The 17078-nt window shown below is 51.5% G+C and overlaps 1 protein-coding gene across 1 annotated transcript in view; it reads right to left on the bottom strand.

Moving 5' to 3' along the window:
• Positions 1-5590: 5590 nt before the first annotated feature.
• The window catches only part of LOC139260440 (striated muscle-specific serine/threonine-protein kinase-like), a 458414-nt gene continuing 446926 nt past the window's right edge, over positions 5591-17078 (bottom strand). Inside the window, exon 41 of the mRNA XM_070877003.1 lies at positions 5591-15234. Within this exon, the coding sequence (XP_070733104.1) occupies positions 15003-15234 (232 nt within the window). The 3' untranslated portion in view covers positions 5591-15002. The remainder of the gene's footprint in view (positions 15235-17078) is intronic.

The raw sequence follows: 17078 nt of genomic DNA, 5'->3' as shown, positions 1-17078 counted from the left end.
CAAGATTTGGGATTTAGAATCAAGGTTTGGGGCATGCTGGCCTTAATAGCGAGCGGATTTGGGTATAGAAACATAGAACATAGAAAATAGGTGCAGGAGTAGTACATTCGGCCCTTCGAGCCTGCACCACCTTTCAATAAGATCATGGCTGATCATGCAACTTCAGTACCCCATTCCTGCTTTCTCTCCATACCCCTTGATCCCTTTAGCCATAAGGGCCACATCTAACTCCCTTTTGAATATCTCTAACGAACTGGTGTCAACAACTTTCTGTGGTGGAGAATTTCACAGGTTCACAATTCTTTGGGTGAAGTAGTTTCTCCTCATCTCGGTCCTAAATGGCTTACCCCTTATCCTTAGACTGTGTCCCCTGATTCTGGACTTCCCCAACATCGGGTACATGCTTCCCGCATCTAACCTGTCCAGTCCCGTCAGAATTTTATATGTTTCTATGAGATCCCCTCTCATCCTTCAAAACTCCAGTGAATACAGGCCCAGTCGATCCAGTCTCTCCTCATATGTCAGTCCTGCCATCCCAGGAATCAGTCTGGTGAACCTTCGCTGCACTCCCTCAATAACAAGAACGTCCTTCCTCAGATTAGGTGAACAAAACTGAACACATTGGGGTCAAGTTTCGGCCTGAGTTGCTCCTATTTTTTTGGAGCAACTAGTTTAGAATGGAGTATCTTAGAAATTCAATTCTCGGCATTTTGTTTGCTCCAGTTCTAGTCAGTTCGAATAGTTTCATTTTGGAACAGATTTTTTTTTCAAAAGGGGGCGTGTCCGGCCACTTACGCCTGTTTTGCAAGTTTAGGCAGTGAAAACTTACTCCAAACTAACTTCGAATGGAGTAAGTGTAGATTTTTGTGTGCTCAGAAAATCCTTGCCTACACTTATGAACCAGGCGTAGGGAATGAGAGATCGGGGGCGCGGGGAGGGGGTTCACAAACATGAAACACATCACTTTTACAAATAAAGAGCCATCATCAATAATAAATGATAAATAAATCAATAAATAAAACAATAAATCAATCAAAAAAAAATAAAAAAAATAAAAAAGAAAAAGAAAATTAAAAATCACTCCGTAAGTAAAAAGTTATTTCTACTCACCTACTGCAGCACCGGGGGGCAGCGGGGGAGGGAAGATGCGGGGGGGGAAGAGAAGACGACGAGATACCGGTCCGCCGCTGACTCTTCGGGCGAGGTCCGCCCCCAGCGAGAGGCCAGGTGGGCGGGCCCCGCCACCGAGGTAAGTTGCACAGCCGCTCGGCCCGGGATAGGGGCGATGTCCCTTCGACCTGGGATAGGGATCGTCGCCCCGGAGACAGGACGCCGGGAGCTACTGCGCGGGCGCGGAGCTGCCGGCAGTGGTTTCGGCGCAGAGCTGTAGCTCCGCCCCCAGCAGCTCCTGCTGCGCGACGCTGAGGTGGAATTGGGCCGACAGCTATCGGAGAATCGCGAGAGAAGTATTTGCCGCAATTTTTGTTCTATAAATTAGGGGGGGCCTCTCCGATGTGCGCCGTTCTAGCAGGAGTCCGAAACTTGACCCCAATATTTCAGATGTGGTCTCACCAAGGCCCTGTGCAACTGCAGTAAGACCTCCCTGCCCCTGTACTCTCAAATCCTCTCACTATGACGGCCAACATGCCATTTGCCTTCTTCACCGCCTGCTGTACCTGCATGCCAACTTTCAATGACTGATGTACCATGACACCCAGGTCTCGTTGCACCTCCCCTTTTCCTAATCTGTCACCATTCAGATAATATTCTGCCTTCGTGTTTTTGCCACCAAAATGGATAACCTCACATTTATCCACATTATACTGCATCTGCCATGCATTCACCTAACCTGTCCAAGTCACTCTGCAGCCTCTTCGCATCCTCCTCACAGCTCACACCGCCACCCAGCTTAGTGTCATCTGCAAACTTTGAGATATTACTTCATCCAAATCATTAATGTATATTGTAAATAGCTGGGGCCCCAGCACTGAGCCCTGCGGCACCCCACTAGTCACTGCCTGCCATTCTGAAAAGTTTATCCCGACTCTGCTTCCTGTCTGCCAACCAGTTCTCTATCCACGTCAGTACATTACCCCTAATACCATGTGCTTTAATTTTGCACACTAATCTCTTGTGTAGGACCTTGTCAAAAGCCTTGTGAAAGTCCAAATACACCACATCCACTGGTTCTCCCTTGTCCACTCTACCAGTTACATCCTCAAAAAATTCTAGAAGATTTGTCAAGCATGATTTCCCTTTCATAAATCCATGCTGACTTGGACCGATCCTGTCACTGCTTTCCAAATGCGCTGCTATTTCATCTTTAATAATTGATTCCAACATTTTCCCCACTGCTGATGTCAGGCTAACCGATCTATAATTACCCATTTTGATCCTCCCTCCTTTTTTAAAAAGTGGTGTTACATTAGCTACCCTCCAGTCCATAGGAAGTGATCCAGAGTCGATAGACTGTTGGAAAATGATCACTTCGAGGGTTACTTCTTTAAGTACCCTGGGATGCAGACTATCAGGTCGCGGGGATTTATCGGCCTTCAATCCCATCAATTTCCCAAACACAATTCCCCGCCTAATAAGGATTTCCTTCAGTTTCTCCTTCTCACTAGACCCTCGGTCCCCTAATGTTTCCGGAAGGTTATTTGTGTCTTTCTTCGTGAAGACAGAACCAAAGTATTTGTTCAACTGGTCTGCCATTTCTTTGTTCCCCATTATAAATTCACCTGATTCTGACTGCAAGGGACCTACGCTTGTCTTCAATAATCTTTTTCTCTTCACATATCTATAGAAGCTTTTGCAGTCAGTTTTTATGTTCCTGGCAAGCTTCCTCTCATACTCTATTTTCCCCCTCTAATTAAACCCTTTGTCCTCCTCTGTTGTATTCTACATTTCTCCCAGTCCTCAGGTTTGCTGCTTTTTCTGGCCAATTTATATGCCTCTTCCTTGGATTTAACACTATCCTTAATTTCCCTTGTTAGCCACGGTTGAGCCACCTTCCTATTTTTATTTTTACTCCAGACAGGGATGTACAATTGTTGAAGTTCATCCATGTGATCTTTAAATGTTTGCCGTCAACCCTTTAAGTATCATTCGCCAGTCTATTCTAGCCAATTCACATCTTAGACCATCGAAGTTACCTTTCCTAAAGTTCAGGACCCTAGTCTCTGAATTAACATTGTCACTCTCCATCTTAATAAAGAATTCTACCAAACAGTAGTAGTGAGGTTGGGGACAGCATCAAACAAGAACTTGGCCTTCATAGCGAGAGGATTTGAGTATCGGAGCAGGGAGGTCTTACTGCAGTTGTACAGGGCCTTGGTGAGACCTCACCTGGAATATTGTGTTCAGTTTTGTTCTCCTAATCTGAGGAAGGACATTCTTCCTATTGAGGGAGTGCAGCGAAGGTTCACCAGACTGATTCCAGGGATGGCCGGACTGTCATATGAAGAAAGAGTGGATCGAATAGGCTTATATTCACTGGAATTTAGAAGGATGAAACATAAAATTCTGATGGGACTGGACAGGTTAGATGCAGGAAGAATGTTCCCGATGATGGGGAAGTCCAGAACCAGGGGTCACAGTCTAAGGATAAGGGGTAGGCCATTTAGGACCGAGATGAGGAGAAACTTCTTCACTCAGAGAGTTGTGAACCTGTGGAATTCTCTACCACAGAAAGTTGTTGAGGCCAGTTCGTTGGACATATTCAAAAGGGAGTTAGATGTGGCCCTTACGGCTAAAGGGATTTAGGGAGAGAACGCAGGAAAGGGGTACTGAGGTGAACGATCAGCCATGATCTTATTGAATGGTGGTGCAGGCTCGAAGGGCCGAATGGTCTACTCCTGCACCTATTTTCTATGTTTCTATGTATAGAGAATAACAGATACCCGGGAGTGAGTTACAGGCTGGAATCTAATCGATGGGTTCGGGGGGTTTATATATAGAATAACTGATACCCGGGAGTGAGTTACAGGCTGGAATCTAATCGGGGGGTTCGGGGGGTTTATATATAGAATAACGGATACCCGGGAGTGAGTTACAGGCTGGAATCTAATCGAGGGGTTCGGGTGGGTTTATATATAGAATAACAGAAACCCAGGAGTGAGTTACAGGCTGGAATCTAATCGAGGGGTTCGGGGGGGTTTATATATAGAATAACAGATACCCGGGAGTGAGTTACAGGTTGGAATCTTATCGAGGGGTTCGGGGGGTTTATATATAGAATAACAGATACCCGGGAGTGAGTTACAGGCTGGAATCTAATCGAGGGGTTCAGGGGAGGTTTATATACAAAATAACAGATACCTGGGAGTGAGTTACAGGCCAGAATCTAATCGAGGGGTTCGGGAGGGTTTATATATAGAATAACAGATACCCGGGAGTGAGTCACAGGCTGGAATCTAATCCGAGGGGTTCGGGGGTTTATATATAGAATAACAGATACCCGGGAGAGAGTTACAGGCTGGAATCTAATCGAGGGGTTCGGGGGTTTATATATAGAATAACAGATACCCGGGAGTGAGTTACAGACTGGAATCTAATCGGGTGGTACGGGGGGTTTATATATAGAATAACAGATACCCGGGAGTGAGTTACAGGCTGGAATCTAATCGAGGGGTTCGGGGGGTTTATATATAGAATAACAGATACCCAGGAGTGAGTCACAGGCTGGAATCTAATCGATGGGTTCGGGGGGTTTATATATAGAATAACGGATACCCGGGAGTGAGTTACAGGCTGGAATCTAATCGAGGGCTTCTGGGGGTTTATATATAGAATAACAGATACCCGGGAGTGAGTTACAGGCTGGAATCTAATCGAGGGGTTCGGGGGGTTTATATATAGAATAACAGATACCCGGGAGTGAGTTACAGGCTGGAATCTAATCGAGGAGTTCGGGGGTTTATATATAGAATAACGGATACCCGGGAGTGAGTTACAGGCTGGAATCTAATCGAGGGCTTCTGGGGGTTTATATATAGAATAACAGATACCCGGGAGAGAGTTACAGGCTGGAATCTAATCGAGGGGTTCGGGGGGTTTATATATAGAATAACAGATACCCGGGAGTGAGTTACAGGCTGGAATCTAATCGAGGAGTTCGGGGGTTTATATATAGAATAACAGATACCCGGGAGAGAGTTACAGGCTGGAATCTAATCAAGGGGTTCAGGGGGTTTATATATAGAATAACAGATACCCGGGAGAGAGTTACAGGCTGGAATCTAATCGAGGGGTTCAGGGGGTTTATATATAGAATAACAGATACCCGGGAGTGAGTTACAGGCTGGAATCTAATCGAGGGGTTCGGGGGTTTATATATAGAATAACAGATACCCAGGAGTGAGTTACAGGCTGGAATCTAATCGAGGATTTCGGGGGGTTTATATATAGAATAACAGATACCCGGGAGTGAGTTGCAGGCTGGAATCTAATCGGGGGATTCGGGGGTTTATATATAGAATAACAGAAGGGAGTGAGTTACAGGCTGGAATCTAATCGCGGGATTGGGTGATGTGATGAAGAATACATTTCTTCGTGTTGATGTCCCGACGACAGATTGAAAGCCGACACAAGCTGGTTTCTCTCTATCTTTATTTAGCTCAGCTGACATGCCAGTGCTCCACACTAGAACAAACAGCAACCATCAAACCCAAATACACTACGTCTGATTCAGTCATTCACAGGGATTATATACTCAGTGAAAGCCTTCTGTACTCATTTAGAAACTGTATAGTGCATCCCTGCTGTCACAGTGCAGCCAGGGCATTATGAAACACCCCCCTTGTACACGAGTATCATCAAAGGCGTTCCAGATCAGTCTAGCATTATAAACATCACGTGTACAAGTCTTCTCAAAGGCTTTCTAGATCACAGTTTGGCATATACACACTGCATGTACACGAGTAGCATCAATGGTGTTGTAGATTTCAGTCTCGCATTATAAACATCACATGTACACGATTATCATCAGAGACATTCTAGATCACAGTCTGGCTTTGTAAATACTGCACGTACATGAGTATTGTCTGGGTGTTTGAGATCACAATCTTTAATTACTGGCAGTATAAGCAGCTTTTCAATCACTTTTCATTTTTCACTTAAAACCATCCAAACGATGGATGGTCTTTCCTCGGGCCGGAGAGACGCTCTCGCGGCCGTGCTTCGATTAATTGTAAAGAGGCAGGATCCTTCAATGGACCCATCGCAAGTTCCTTGCCCGCAGTGCTATAGTTCCGGGAGATACCGAGCGTTCTCTGCTGTGGGAGCTGTACCATTGGCATCTCAGTCTCCAGTCGTCCGATTCAGAGAGGCTGATCATCAGTTTACAGAAGGACATAGGAAACAGGAGCAGGAGTCGGCCATTCGGCCCCTCGAGCCTGCACCGCCATTCAATAAGATCATGGCTGATCCGATCATGGACTCAGCTCCACTTCCCCGCCCGCTCCCCATAACCCTTTACTCCCTTATCGTTCAAAAATCTGTCTATCTGCCTAGTTTGTGGGAGAGAAGCCAGAAAGGATGCGTCATGAGTGAAAACGTGAGTGTGAGGAAAGGAGAGATGAAGAAGAGAGGAAAAAGGGAGCGAGACCAAAAGGGAGGTAGAAAAGACACAATGAAAGCAGATGTAGCCAGAGTGTCAGAAACTGAGGAGGGAACAGGACTGGAGGAACAACAGAAAGGAGGGAGAGACAGAGACTGAGACAGATCTCGGGGCAAACTTTCAATTTGGACACGGGGGAAGACCAGGGAACACAGAATGGCCTTTCGATTGCAGTCGATGGACAGGGAAATGAAGAGGGTGCGTAATCCACCTCTGTCGACATTTCACAGGCAGCCCAACCCCCAGTGTGTCTCAGGGAGGAGACGGAGATAGAGAGAGGGACAGAGGGTGAAAGATGAAGAGAGAGAGGCTACGAGACAGAGAGAGGGACGGAGGGTGAGACACAGAGAGACAGAAAGTGAGAGGGTGAGAGAGATGGAGAGAGAAAGGGTGAGAGAGACGGAGAGAGAGGGTGAGAGCTAGAGAAAGACAGAAGGTGAGGGACAGAAAAAGAGAGGGAGAGAGAGAGAGAGAGCGACAGAGAAAGAGAGAAGGGTAAGAGTTAGAGAGAGGGACGGAGGGTGAGATGGAAGAGAGAGGGACAGAGTGTGAGAGATAAAGGAAAAGAGAGACAGAAAGTGAGAGAGTGTGAGACGGAGAGAGGGTGAGAGATGGAGAGAGGGTGAGAGACAGAGAAAGAGAGACAGAAGGTGAGAGATGGAGAGAGAGAAGGGTAAGAGTTGGAGAAAGAGAGGGACAGAGTGTGAGATGGAAGAGAGAGGGGCAGAGTGTGAGAGACAAAGAAAAAGAGAGAGAGAAACAGAGATAGAAAGTGAGAGAGACGGAGAGGGTGAGAGATGGAGAGAGACAGAAGGTGAGGGACAGAAGATGAGAGATGGAGAGAGAGGGCTGAAACGAGAGACAGAGCAGTGTGTGAATGAGGCAGTCATTGAACACCAATTGCCATTTGTGGGAGAGTTGTGTGTGTGTGGATGTGTTTCCTAATCTCACTCCTGAAAGGTCTGGCTCTAACTCGTAGACTGTGACCCCTGGTTCTAAACTCCCCAATCAGCGGGAACAGTGTCTGTCTATCTACCCTGTCAGTTCCCCTTAACATTCTGAAAACTTCGATCAAATAACCCCCTTACCCGTCTAAATTCTGCGGAACAGTGCCCCAGTTTGTGCAACCCCTTCTCGTGATGTAGCCCCCCGTGCAGCCATTGTGCAACAGACAGCCTAGGGTTAGAGGCCGCAGCTTGGGCCTAACTGAGGCACCTTCGATAATCGCTAAGAGCGGTTCGATACTGAGAGGGGCGGGAGTGTTGCCAACTCTGGTCGGAGTTATTCCTGGAGGTTTCATCACTCGAAGCCCCTCTTCCAGCCGCCCTCACACCTTCAGGCCATTGATTGCTGGAACTGTTCAGGCTTGGGGCCTCCTGTCTCTCCACGCCAGGCTGAGTGAGCCAGTCAAACAGTCTTTATCCTCCACCCCTCCCGTAACTCACAAACAAAAGTATTAACAAAAATGTTTAAAAAACAAGCAATATTTTTTAACCAAGCTTCCCCCTCTATGATTTTTCTTCTGGGTATAACTCCACTGGTGTGGAGATTAATCTTCATAACATACATAGGCACATAAGAATTAGGAGCAGGAGTAGGCCATTCGGCCCCTCGAGCCTGCTCCGCCATTCAATGAGATCATGGCAGATCTTCTCCCTCAACTCCACTTTCCTGCACTATCCCCATATCCTTTGATTTCCTTAATATCCAAAAATCGATCGATCTCTGTCTTGAATATACTCAATGACTGAGCCTCCACAGCCCTCTGGGGTAGAGAATTCCAAAGATTCACCACCCTCTGAGTGAAGAAATTTCTCCTCATCTCAGTCCTAAATGGCCGACCCCTTATCCTGAGACTGTGACCACTGGTTCTAGACTCCCCAGCCCGGGGGGGAAACATCCTCCCTGCATCTACCCAGTCAAGCCCTGTAAGAATTTTGTGTTTTTCAATGAGATCACCTCCCATTCTTCTAAACTCCAGAGAATATCAGCCCAGCCTACTCACTCATTCACTCACTCCCACCTCACTCACTCACTCCCACCTTGCACTTACTCACTCTCACCTCACTCACTCCTCACATTCACTCCTCATTCCTTCCTCACTCTCAGTCACTCAATCCTCACTCACTCCCACCTCGCTCACTCACTCCTCTTTCTTTCCTCACTCACACTCCCACTCGCTCAATCCTCACTCCCACCTCACTCAGTCTTCACAGCCACTCACTCTTACTCCCACCTCAATCACACTCACTCCTTCCTCTCTCCCACTCACTCCTCAATCACACTCACTCCTCAATCACACTCACTCCTTCCTCTCTCCCACTCACTCACTAACACACACACGCTTCTCCTTACGCGTCATCACATTCACTGTTACACACCCACTTGCCTCAAGGTGATCTTTCACAGTCACCCTCTCATTAATAGGCCAGGGGAATGGGATTATAGTTGGTTGCAGTTGAGGAGGAGCTAGGATCAGCACCGGTGCAATGGGCCAAGTGGCCTTCCCCCCTGAGCTGTCATTCCTGAGGTCAGTTTGTCTGGAGAAGTGAGCAAGTGCGTGATACACTGAGCTGAGGAGCACACACACACTTATTAAACGGGGACCCAGTGCTGGACCGAAGGACAGAACTTCTAACCAGCTCCTTCCACAACTCCCGAAGAGGCAGCTCAAACACTCAGCAAATTCCAGGGTGACCATATCTTCCCGGGATCTGGGTGTCGCTGGCAAGGCCGGCATTTATTGCCCATCCCTAATTGCCCCTTGAGAAGGTAGTGGTGAGCTGCCTTCTTGAACCGCTGCAGTCCGTGTGGTGAAGGTGCTCCCACAGTGCTGTTAGGGAGGGAGTTCCAGGATTATGACCCAGCGACGATGGAGAGGGTAAATGGAGTGTGGAAGGGACAGAGGGCGAGATGGAGGTAGAGGGACAGAGGGTGAAAGATGGAGAGAGAGAGAGCGAGAAACAGAGAGAGGGACGGAGGGTGAGACGGAGAAAGAGAGACAGAAAGTGAGAGGGTGAGAGAGATGGAGAGAGAGAGGGTGAGAAATGGAGAAAGAGAGGGTAAAAGACAGAGATGGAGGGTGAGACGGAGATAGAGAGAGAGGGGGTAAGAGACAGAGAGAGGGATGGAGGGTGAGACGGAGATAGAGAGACAGAAAGTGAGAGGATGAGAGAGAGGGTAAAAGACAGAGAAAGAGAGGGACGGAGGGTGAGATGGAGAAAGAGAGACGGAGAAAGAGAGAGGGGTAGGAATTGGAGAAAGAGAGGGACAGAGGGCGAGACGGAGATAGAGAGACAGCGGGTGAAAGATGGAGAGAGAGGGTAAGAGACAGAGAGAGGGACGGAGGGTGAGATGGAGATAGAGAGACAGAAAGTGAGAGGGTGAGAGAGATGGAGAGAGAGTGAGAGATGGAGGAAGAGAGAGAGGGTAAAAGACAGAGAAAGAGAGGGATGGAGGGTGAGATAGAGAGATGGACAGCGAGTGATGGTGTGTGAATTGGAGTGGAATGAGAGGCGATGGTGTTTCCGTGACATCGCTGGCCTTGGTCCTCTCGGTGGTGGGATGGGGGATGAGCAGAACCTATTTTGGATCTGCCCGAGTTAAAGCTAGTCCACTGCACAGTTTTAAAACTAGAGCTCGGCCAGTCAGAGTGAACTCAGGAAATGCTCTGTCACACAGACACAAGAACCCTAGGTGGCCTGCTCCGCCATTCAATCAGCCCATGGCTGATCTGCACCTCAGCCCCAGTCACCCGCCCTGGCTCCCGATCCCTTCAGACTCAGATGGTGCCAGAAATCTGGGATCCAGTCACCTAAATAGGCGATGGGTTGAAATTTAGTCTGACCAAAATGGCGGGGTAACGCAACAAATATTAATAAAAAGAAATTCCATCGCACGTAACATTAAAAAAAGCAAATTAAAGGGATGTCCACAGGGGCAGGCTGGTGATTAGGCCAGAGGTGGGTGGGGAGAAAAAAGGAAGGGGAGGGGGCGGAATTGGGAATTGCGTCAAAGTTTTGGCGGAATTAAACCTCCTCCCCCAATGCCAACCCAACAGGGGCAAAGTTAATACTTGGCATGTTATCGGTGAGTGGGACCCACACTCCGAATCTGCCCAGTGACTGTCCCGACTCCAAACCCCCAATACCTGCCACCACTTCTCACTGCTGTGCCCCTCCGCTGCTCCCCGCCCCGGGCTGCGAGGCCGTCCGTGTCTTGCTCTCTTCCACCACGAACGGAAGGTCACCAACAGAGACACAGACTGAGCTGGGTCAGGGGGAGGGGATGGGAGGTGGTGGGGGGTAGTTGTGGGGGGGGGGGGAGTTTAAGAAGATGGAGGGTGGCTGAGGGAAGATGGGAGGTTGTGAGGGAGGAGGGGAGGGCTTTAAGAAGATGGAGGGTGGCTGAGGGAAGATGAGGCGGGGATGGGAGGTTGTGAGGGAGGAGGGGAGGGCTTTAAGAAGATGGAGGGTGGCTGAGGGAAGATGAGGCGGGGATGGGAGGTTGTGAGGGAGGAGGGGAGGGCTTTAAGAAGATGGAGGGTGGCTGAGGGAAGATGAGGCGGGGATGGGAGGTTGTGAGGGAGGAGGGGAGGGCTTTAAGAAGATGGAGGGTGGCTGAGGGAAGATGAGGCGGGGATGGGAGGTTGTGAGGGAGGGGACGTGAGTTTATGACGACGGAGGGTGGCTGAGAGAAGACGAGGAAGGCATGAAGAGGGTGAATGAGCAAGGCGATGGGTTGAAACTCCAAGTCCAAGAACTCACTGAGTCTGGTCAGACCGGGACGAAGGAGGTAGGTGCCGTGTTGAGCAGGGCTTCCTGGCCGGACCCAATACACGGAGGGGCTGGCTATAACTGGGAATGCTGCAGCTTCCGGTTATGTGTACGTCGCCCGCTGAACCGGCTCGAGAGGCCGGGAAAACTGTTCCCAATGGGAGAGACTTCCCAAGCTTACTCGCCCAACCATCTCCGTAACCTCCTCCAGCCCCACAACCCCCTCCCCGATCTCTGCGCTCCTCTAAATCTGTCTTCTTGCAAAAAAACAATTATAAAATCTATTTAAATCGCCTCAAGATTCTTCCTTACTGCTAGTTGGATCAACGGGTCTTTGGAATGGTGAATTCTCCTTGTGCCTTTTGATCAAATGATTTAATGGGACCGATTTAATGTTTCAATTTCTCAAGTTCTGATTATTAAATTTACTTATGATGAATCTCTATATTAATCAATTTTGTTTCAAAATAATTGATCTTGGTTATCGTGATTCTATATTGTCATCAACCTGTTCCCTATGCAAATTGAGTTTTATATTTGCCGTGCCTTCTGTTGCCTGGGCCCCAAGCTCTGGAACTCCCTCCCTAAACCTCTCCGCCTCCCGACCTCTCTCTCCCCCTTTAAGACGCTCCTTAAAAACCTACCAAACGTTTTGGTCATCTTCCCCTAACATCTCCTTCCGTGGATCCCGGTGCCAGCTTTGTTTGTGCGATAATCGCTGCTGTGAGGGGCGTTTCACTACGCGATAGAAATGTGAGCAGTCGAGGCCCGACCTCGGGTGTTGGCCATGCCAGTCGGAGAGAGCCAGACGTTTGCGAGTGCCATGGGGTGTGTTGGTTGCTCACTGTCGGAGGAGGATCGCTGGCAGGGTACGACTGGCCAACGATAGCCGCGGCCCACAATCCGTGCCCCTGCCCCTCCTCCCCCCACAGGGGCCCAAGCTCCGTTTCCCCCCCCCCCCCGCGACCTTACACCGCCTCGCTTTGGCGTTTATTAAGCCGGCCAGTGGCCTTAGTGCGGTGGGGCGGTGGTGGGTTGGGATGGGGGATACGGGGTGGGTGTCCACGCAGACCACCGAGATTTCACACAACGCTCCCAGCATCAGCTCAAACGCTCGGATCACCAGAGATCTAATCCGCCGGGTCTTGAAATGTTTCTAAATACACTGGTCGGAGAAAAAAGTAAAAATTCTCCGATTTTTTTTTTTTGCTAGTTAATTCTCGTTGTGCTGTGTGCCATCAGATGTGTTATTTAAAGCAGGGTGTGTGTCACAATCAAACAGGTCGTGCGCGCGCGCGTCGGTGCACGGATGTTTACGCGTGTGGGCGGTTTTATGCACACGCGTGCCTGTGCACATTTACACGCGTGTGCGTGTATGCGCACATTGGTTTATGCGTGCGCGCGGCTTTATGCACACGTGTCTGTGCACATTTACACACGCGTGCGTAGGCGCGCGTTGGTTTATGCGCGTGTGCGGCTTTATGCACGCACGTCTGTGCAAATTTCCACGCGTGTGCGCACGTTGGTTTATGCATGTGAGCGGTTTTATGCACGCGTGTCTGTGCAAATTTACACGCGTGTGCACGTGCGCACGTTGGTTTATGCGTGTGTGGCTGTATGCACGTGTATCTGTGCAAATTTACACGCTTGTGCGTGTGCGCACGTTGGTTTGTGTGTGTGCGCGGCTTTATGCACGCGTGTCTGTGCACATTATGTATGTGCGCGCATGCCGGTGCACAGATGTTCACACGTGTGTGGTTTGTATACACATCTGTGTACAAGTTTGCGCATACCTACGCACATGCGCGCGTGTATCTGCGCACACTTACACGCGTGTGTGTGTGTGTGTGTGGGTGTGCGTGCACGCTTCATCCTGCCATATATGCACAAGTATAAAAATAAATAGAGAAATCTCAGCATTCGGTCACGCACTCCTTTTCCCGCCGTTCCGTCACTCGCTCGAGCGGGTCCGTGCAAAAAAAACTCTCAGCACGAACTCACCCGGAATATCGAGTATCTCATCACTCCCTCGCTCCCCCCTCAGCTTAATATTCTCCCGGTAACAACACTGAAACCGTTTCCGTTTGACCCGTGTCCCCCCCCACCTCCAGAAAGAAAAAAACAATATTTAAATACAGAGGAAGAGGTGCGGCTTTGTTCAATTCCCTGCGAACATCGATTGCTGCCGGTAGCCCCGGTATATCGGAATCCCGGGGCGCGATTTGTGCGAGGTTGCAGCGTGCTCTGATGGGAGCGGGCAGCCCCGCGGGTTTTATTCTGCAGCGATGGCGAGAAGGCTCGAGAGGGGGGGTGGGAGGGGGGGGGGAAGTGAGGAGGGAGTGGGGGTGCACATCGGGACTCGAGCCGGTTGTCGGCCTGCGCCATGAGCAAAGAGAGAGACCCCCTTCGATGGAGCAGCGGGGGGAGGGGGTGGGGGGAGACAGAGGGACCCGTCCAGCTCTGGGTATCAGTCGGTCGCTTTCCAAAAATAAATAAATACAGGTGCAGCAACGCTTCTGCATCTCTCTCTATACAAACGGCTAAAGGAAACCAGGCTGGTGTCGCTGCAAACCCGCGAGTGGGTTCACCGGGGCAGCCAAATGGGGCAGCTCCCGGGGTTTCTAGGGCCGGGGGAGACGGAAGACGGGACACACACACACACACACACACACACACACACACACGGGGGAGGGAGGAGGTACTGTTAACATTTCATGTTGTGTTTTCTTTTTGATTCGTTCATAGGATGCGGGCGTCGCTGGCCAGGCCGGCGTTAATTGCCCGTCCCCAATTGCCCCTTGAGAAGGTGGTGGTGAGCCGCCTTCTTGAACCGCTGCAGTCCGTGTGGTGAAGGTGCTCCCACAGTGCTGTTCGGGAGGGAGTTCCAGGATTGTGACCCAGCGACGATGAAGGAACGGCCGATATATTTCCCAGTCGGGATGGTGTGTGACTGGGAGGGGAACGTGGAGGTGGTGGTGTTCCCATGGACCTGCTGCCCTTGTCCTTCTCGGTGGTAGAGGTCGCGGGTTTGGGAGGTGCTGCCGAAGAAGCCTTGGCGAGTTGCTGCAGTGCATCTTGTAGATGGTGCACACTGCAGCCAGGGGGCGCCGGTGGTGGAGGGAGTGAGTGTTGAAGGTGGTGGGTAGCGGGCTGATCAAGCGGGGCTGCTTTGTCCTGGATGGTGTCGATCTTCTCGGGTGTTGTTGGGAGCTGCGCCCATTGTTGCTAAGTGGGTCTCCTCCTCTCCCCCCATGGCGATCGCCCTACCCAGCCTGAAACGTTCTCCATCCACGAAACTCGGTGCGCCAATGCTCTCTCTCTCGAACACCTTGCAAACAAATCCCTTGCCAACAGCCCTTGAGGTGCACAGGGGCACGGCCTGGGTTCACCGGCGGCAAGAAAATAAATAAATACGTTTGAAGAAAAAAAATACTTTCACTCCCAGACGGACGATGGTGTTGTTGTTGTTGTTGTTGTGTTCTGACCGAAATGGCCGCCCTCCCTCGGAGGGGGTCATCGAGTGTTGTCGATACACGTGTGACTGGAATGTTCCGCTCAAGTTCCGCGGCCCGCCACCTTCCCCTGTCCCTCGGGGGATGTGGGGGCGGGGGTCACTGGGCTGCCGAGGATGGGGCAGGGGTCCCGGGCTGGGCGGAGGCGCTGCTGTAGGAACGCAGGAGGACGCGGTGCCTGGTGAGCGACTCGGTGCGCTTCCTCTGGTGGTGCACCAGGAACTCCTTCAGCCGGGCCGTGGTGAAGGTCAGCGTCTGTCGGCGCAGCTTCATCAGGTAGTTGTCCTGGAGCCAGGGGTTGGCGTGGCATTCCTTCACCGTCGGCCGCGTCCTGCACCGGCACAAGGGGAGAGCTTCAGAGGTGGGGGAGAGGGGGAACGGGGAGAGGGGGAACGGGGGAGAGGGGGAACGGGGAAAGGGGGAGAGGGGGAACGGGGAAAGGGGAGAGGGGGAGAGGGGGAAAGGGGAGAGGGGGAACGGGGAGAGGGGGAACGGGGGAGAGGGGGAACGGGGGAGGGGGGGAACGGGGAGAGGGGGAACGGGGGAGAGGGGGAACGGGGGAGAGGGGGAAAGGGGAGAGGGGGAACGGGGGAGAGGGGGAACGGGGGAGAGGGGGAACGGGGAAAGGGGAGAGGGGGAACGGGGGAGAGGGGGAACGGGGAAAGGGGGAACGGGGGAGAGGGGGAACGGGGAGAGGGGGAACGGGGGAGAGGGGGAACGGGGAGAGGGGGAACGGGGAGAGGGGAGAGGGGGAAAGGGGAGAGGGGGAACGGGGAGAGGGGGAACGGGGGAGAGGGGGAACGGGGAAAGGGGGAGAGGGGGAAAGGGGAGAGGGGGAATGGGGAAAGGGGGAAAAGTGGAAAGGGGAGAGGGGGAACGGGGAAATGGGGAGAGGGGGAACGGGGAAATGGGGAGAGGGGGAACGGGGAGAGGGGGAAAGGGGAGGGGGAAAGGGGGAGAGGGGGAAAGGGGAGAGGGGGAAAGGGAGAGAGGGGGAAAGGGTGAAAGGGGAGAGGGGGAGAGGGGGAAGGGGAGAGGGGGAAGGGGAGAGGGGGAAGGGGGGAAAGGGGAGAGGGGGATAGGGGGAGAGAGGGAAGGGGAGAGGGGGAAAGGGGGAGAGGGGAAAAGGGGGAACGGGGAAAGGGGAGGGGGAGAGGGGGTGAGGGGGAAGGGGAGAGGGGGAAGGGGGAGAGGGGGAACGGGGAAAGGGGGAAGGGGGGAGAGGGGGAAGAGGAGAGGGGGAAAGGGAAGCGGGGGAAAGGGGGAATGGGGAAAGGGGAGAGGGGAGAGGGGGAAAGGGGGAGAGGTGGAGAGGGGAAGGGGAGAGGGAGAAAGGGGAGAGGGGGAAAGGGGAGAGGGGGAAAGGGGGAGAGGGGGAACGGGGAAAGGGGGAGAGGGAGAAAGGGGGAGAGGGGGAGGGGGAGTAGGGAAAGGGGAGAGGGGAGGGGAGAGGAGGAAAGGGGAGGGGGAAGGGGAGAGGGGGAAAGGGGAGGGGGAGAGGGGGAAAGGGGGAGAGGGGGAAAGGGGGAGAGGGGGTTACAGAAACATTAAGGGAATTCAGAAGAATGAGAGGTGATCTTATCGAAATGTATAAGATTATGAGGGGGCTCGACAAGGTGGATGCAGAGAGGATGTTTCCACTGATGGGGGAGACTAGAACTAGAGGGCATGGTCTTAGAATAAGGGGCCGCCCATTTAAAACTGAGATGAGGAGAAATTTCTTCTCTCAGAGGGTTGTAAATCTGCGGAATTTGCTGCCTCAGAGAGCTGTGGAAGCTGGGACATTGAATATATTTAAGACAAAGAGATAGACAGTTTCTTAACTGATAAGGGGATAAGGGGTTAAGGGAGGTGGGCGGGGAAGTGGAGTTGAGTCCATGATCGGATCAGTCATGATCGTATTAAATGGCGGAGCAGGCTCGAGGGGCCGAATGGCCGACTCCTGCATTTCTTATGTTCTTATGAGTTGGCCACACGGGGCAGCATCGAGCCCGCTCTACCACTCAATAAAATCATGGCTGATCTTCGACCTCAAGTCCACCTGCCTGATCCCCGTACAGGTACAACGTCTCAAATCCAGCAACCTCGAGACCAAGACCACGCCGGTTTCCGGATTTTCCCGGATTTCAGACAAGAAATTTCAATAAAATCAGTCGCCGATCTTAGGCTGATTTG

This window comes from Pristiophorus japonicus, chromosome 3, assembly GCF_044704955.1.
Source record: "Pristiophorus japonicus isolate sPriJap1 chromosome 3, sPriJap1.hap1, whole genome shotgun sequence".
NCBI classification, from domain to species: Eukaryota; Metazoa; Chordata; class Chondrichthyes; family Pristiophoridae; genus Pristiophorus; species Pristiophorus japonicus.
Note: the sequence above shows the minus strand (reverse complement) of the source record. Positions and strands in the feature narration are given on the sequence as shown.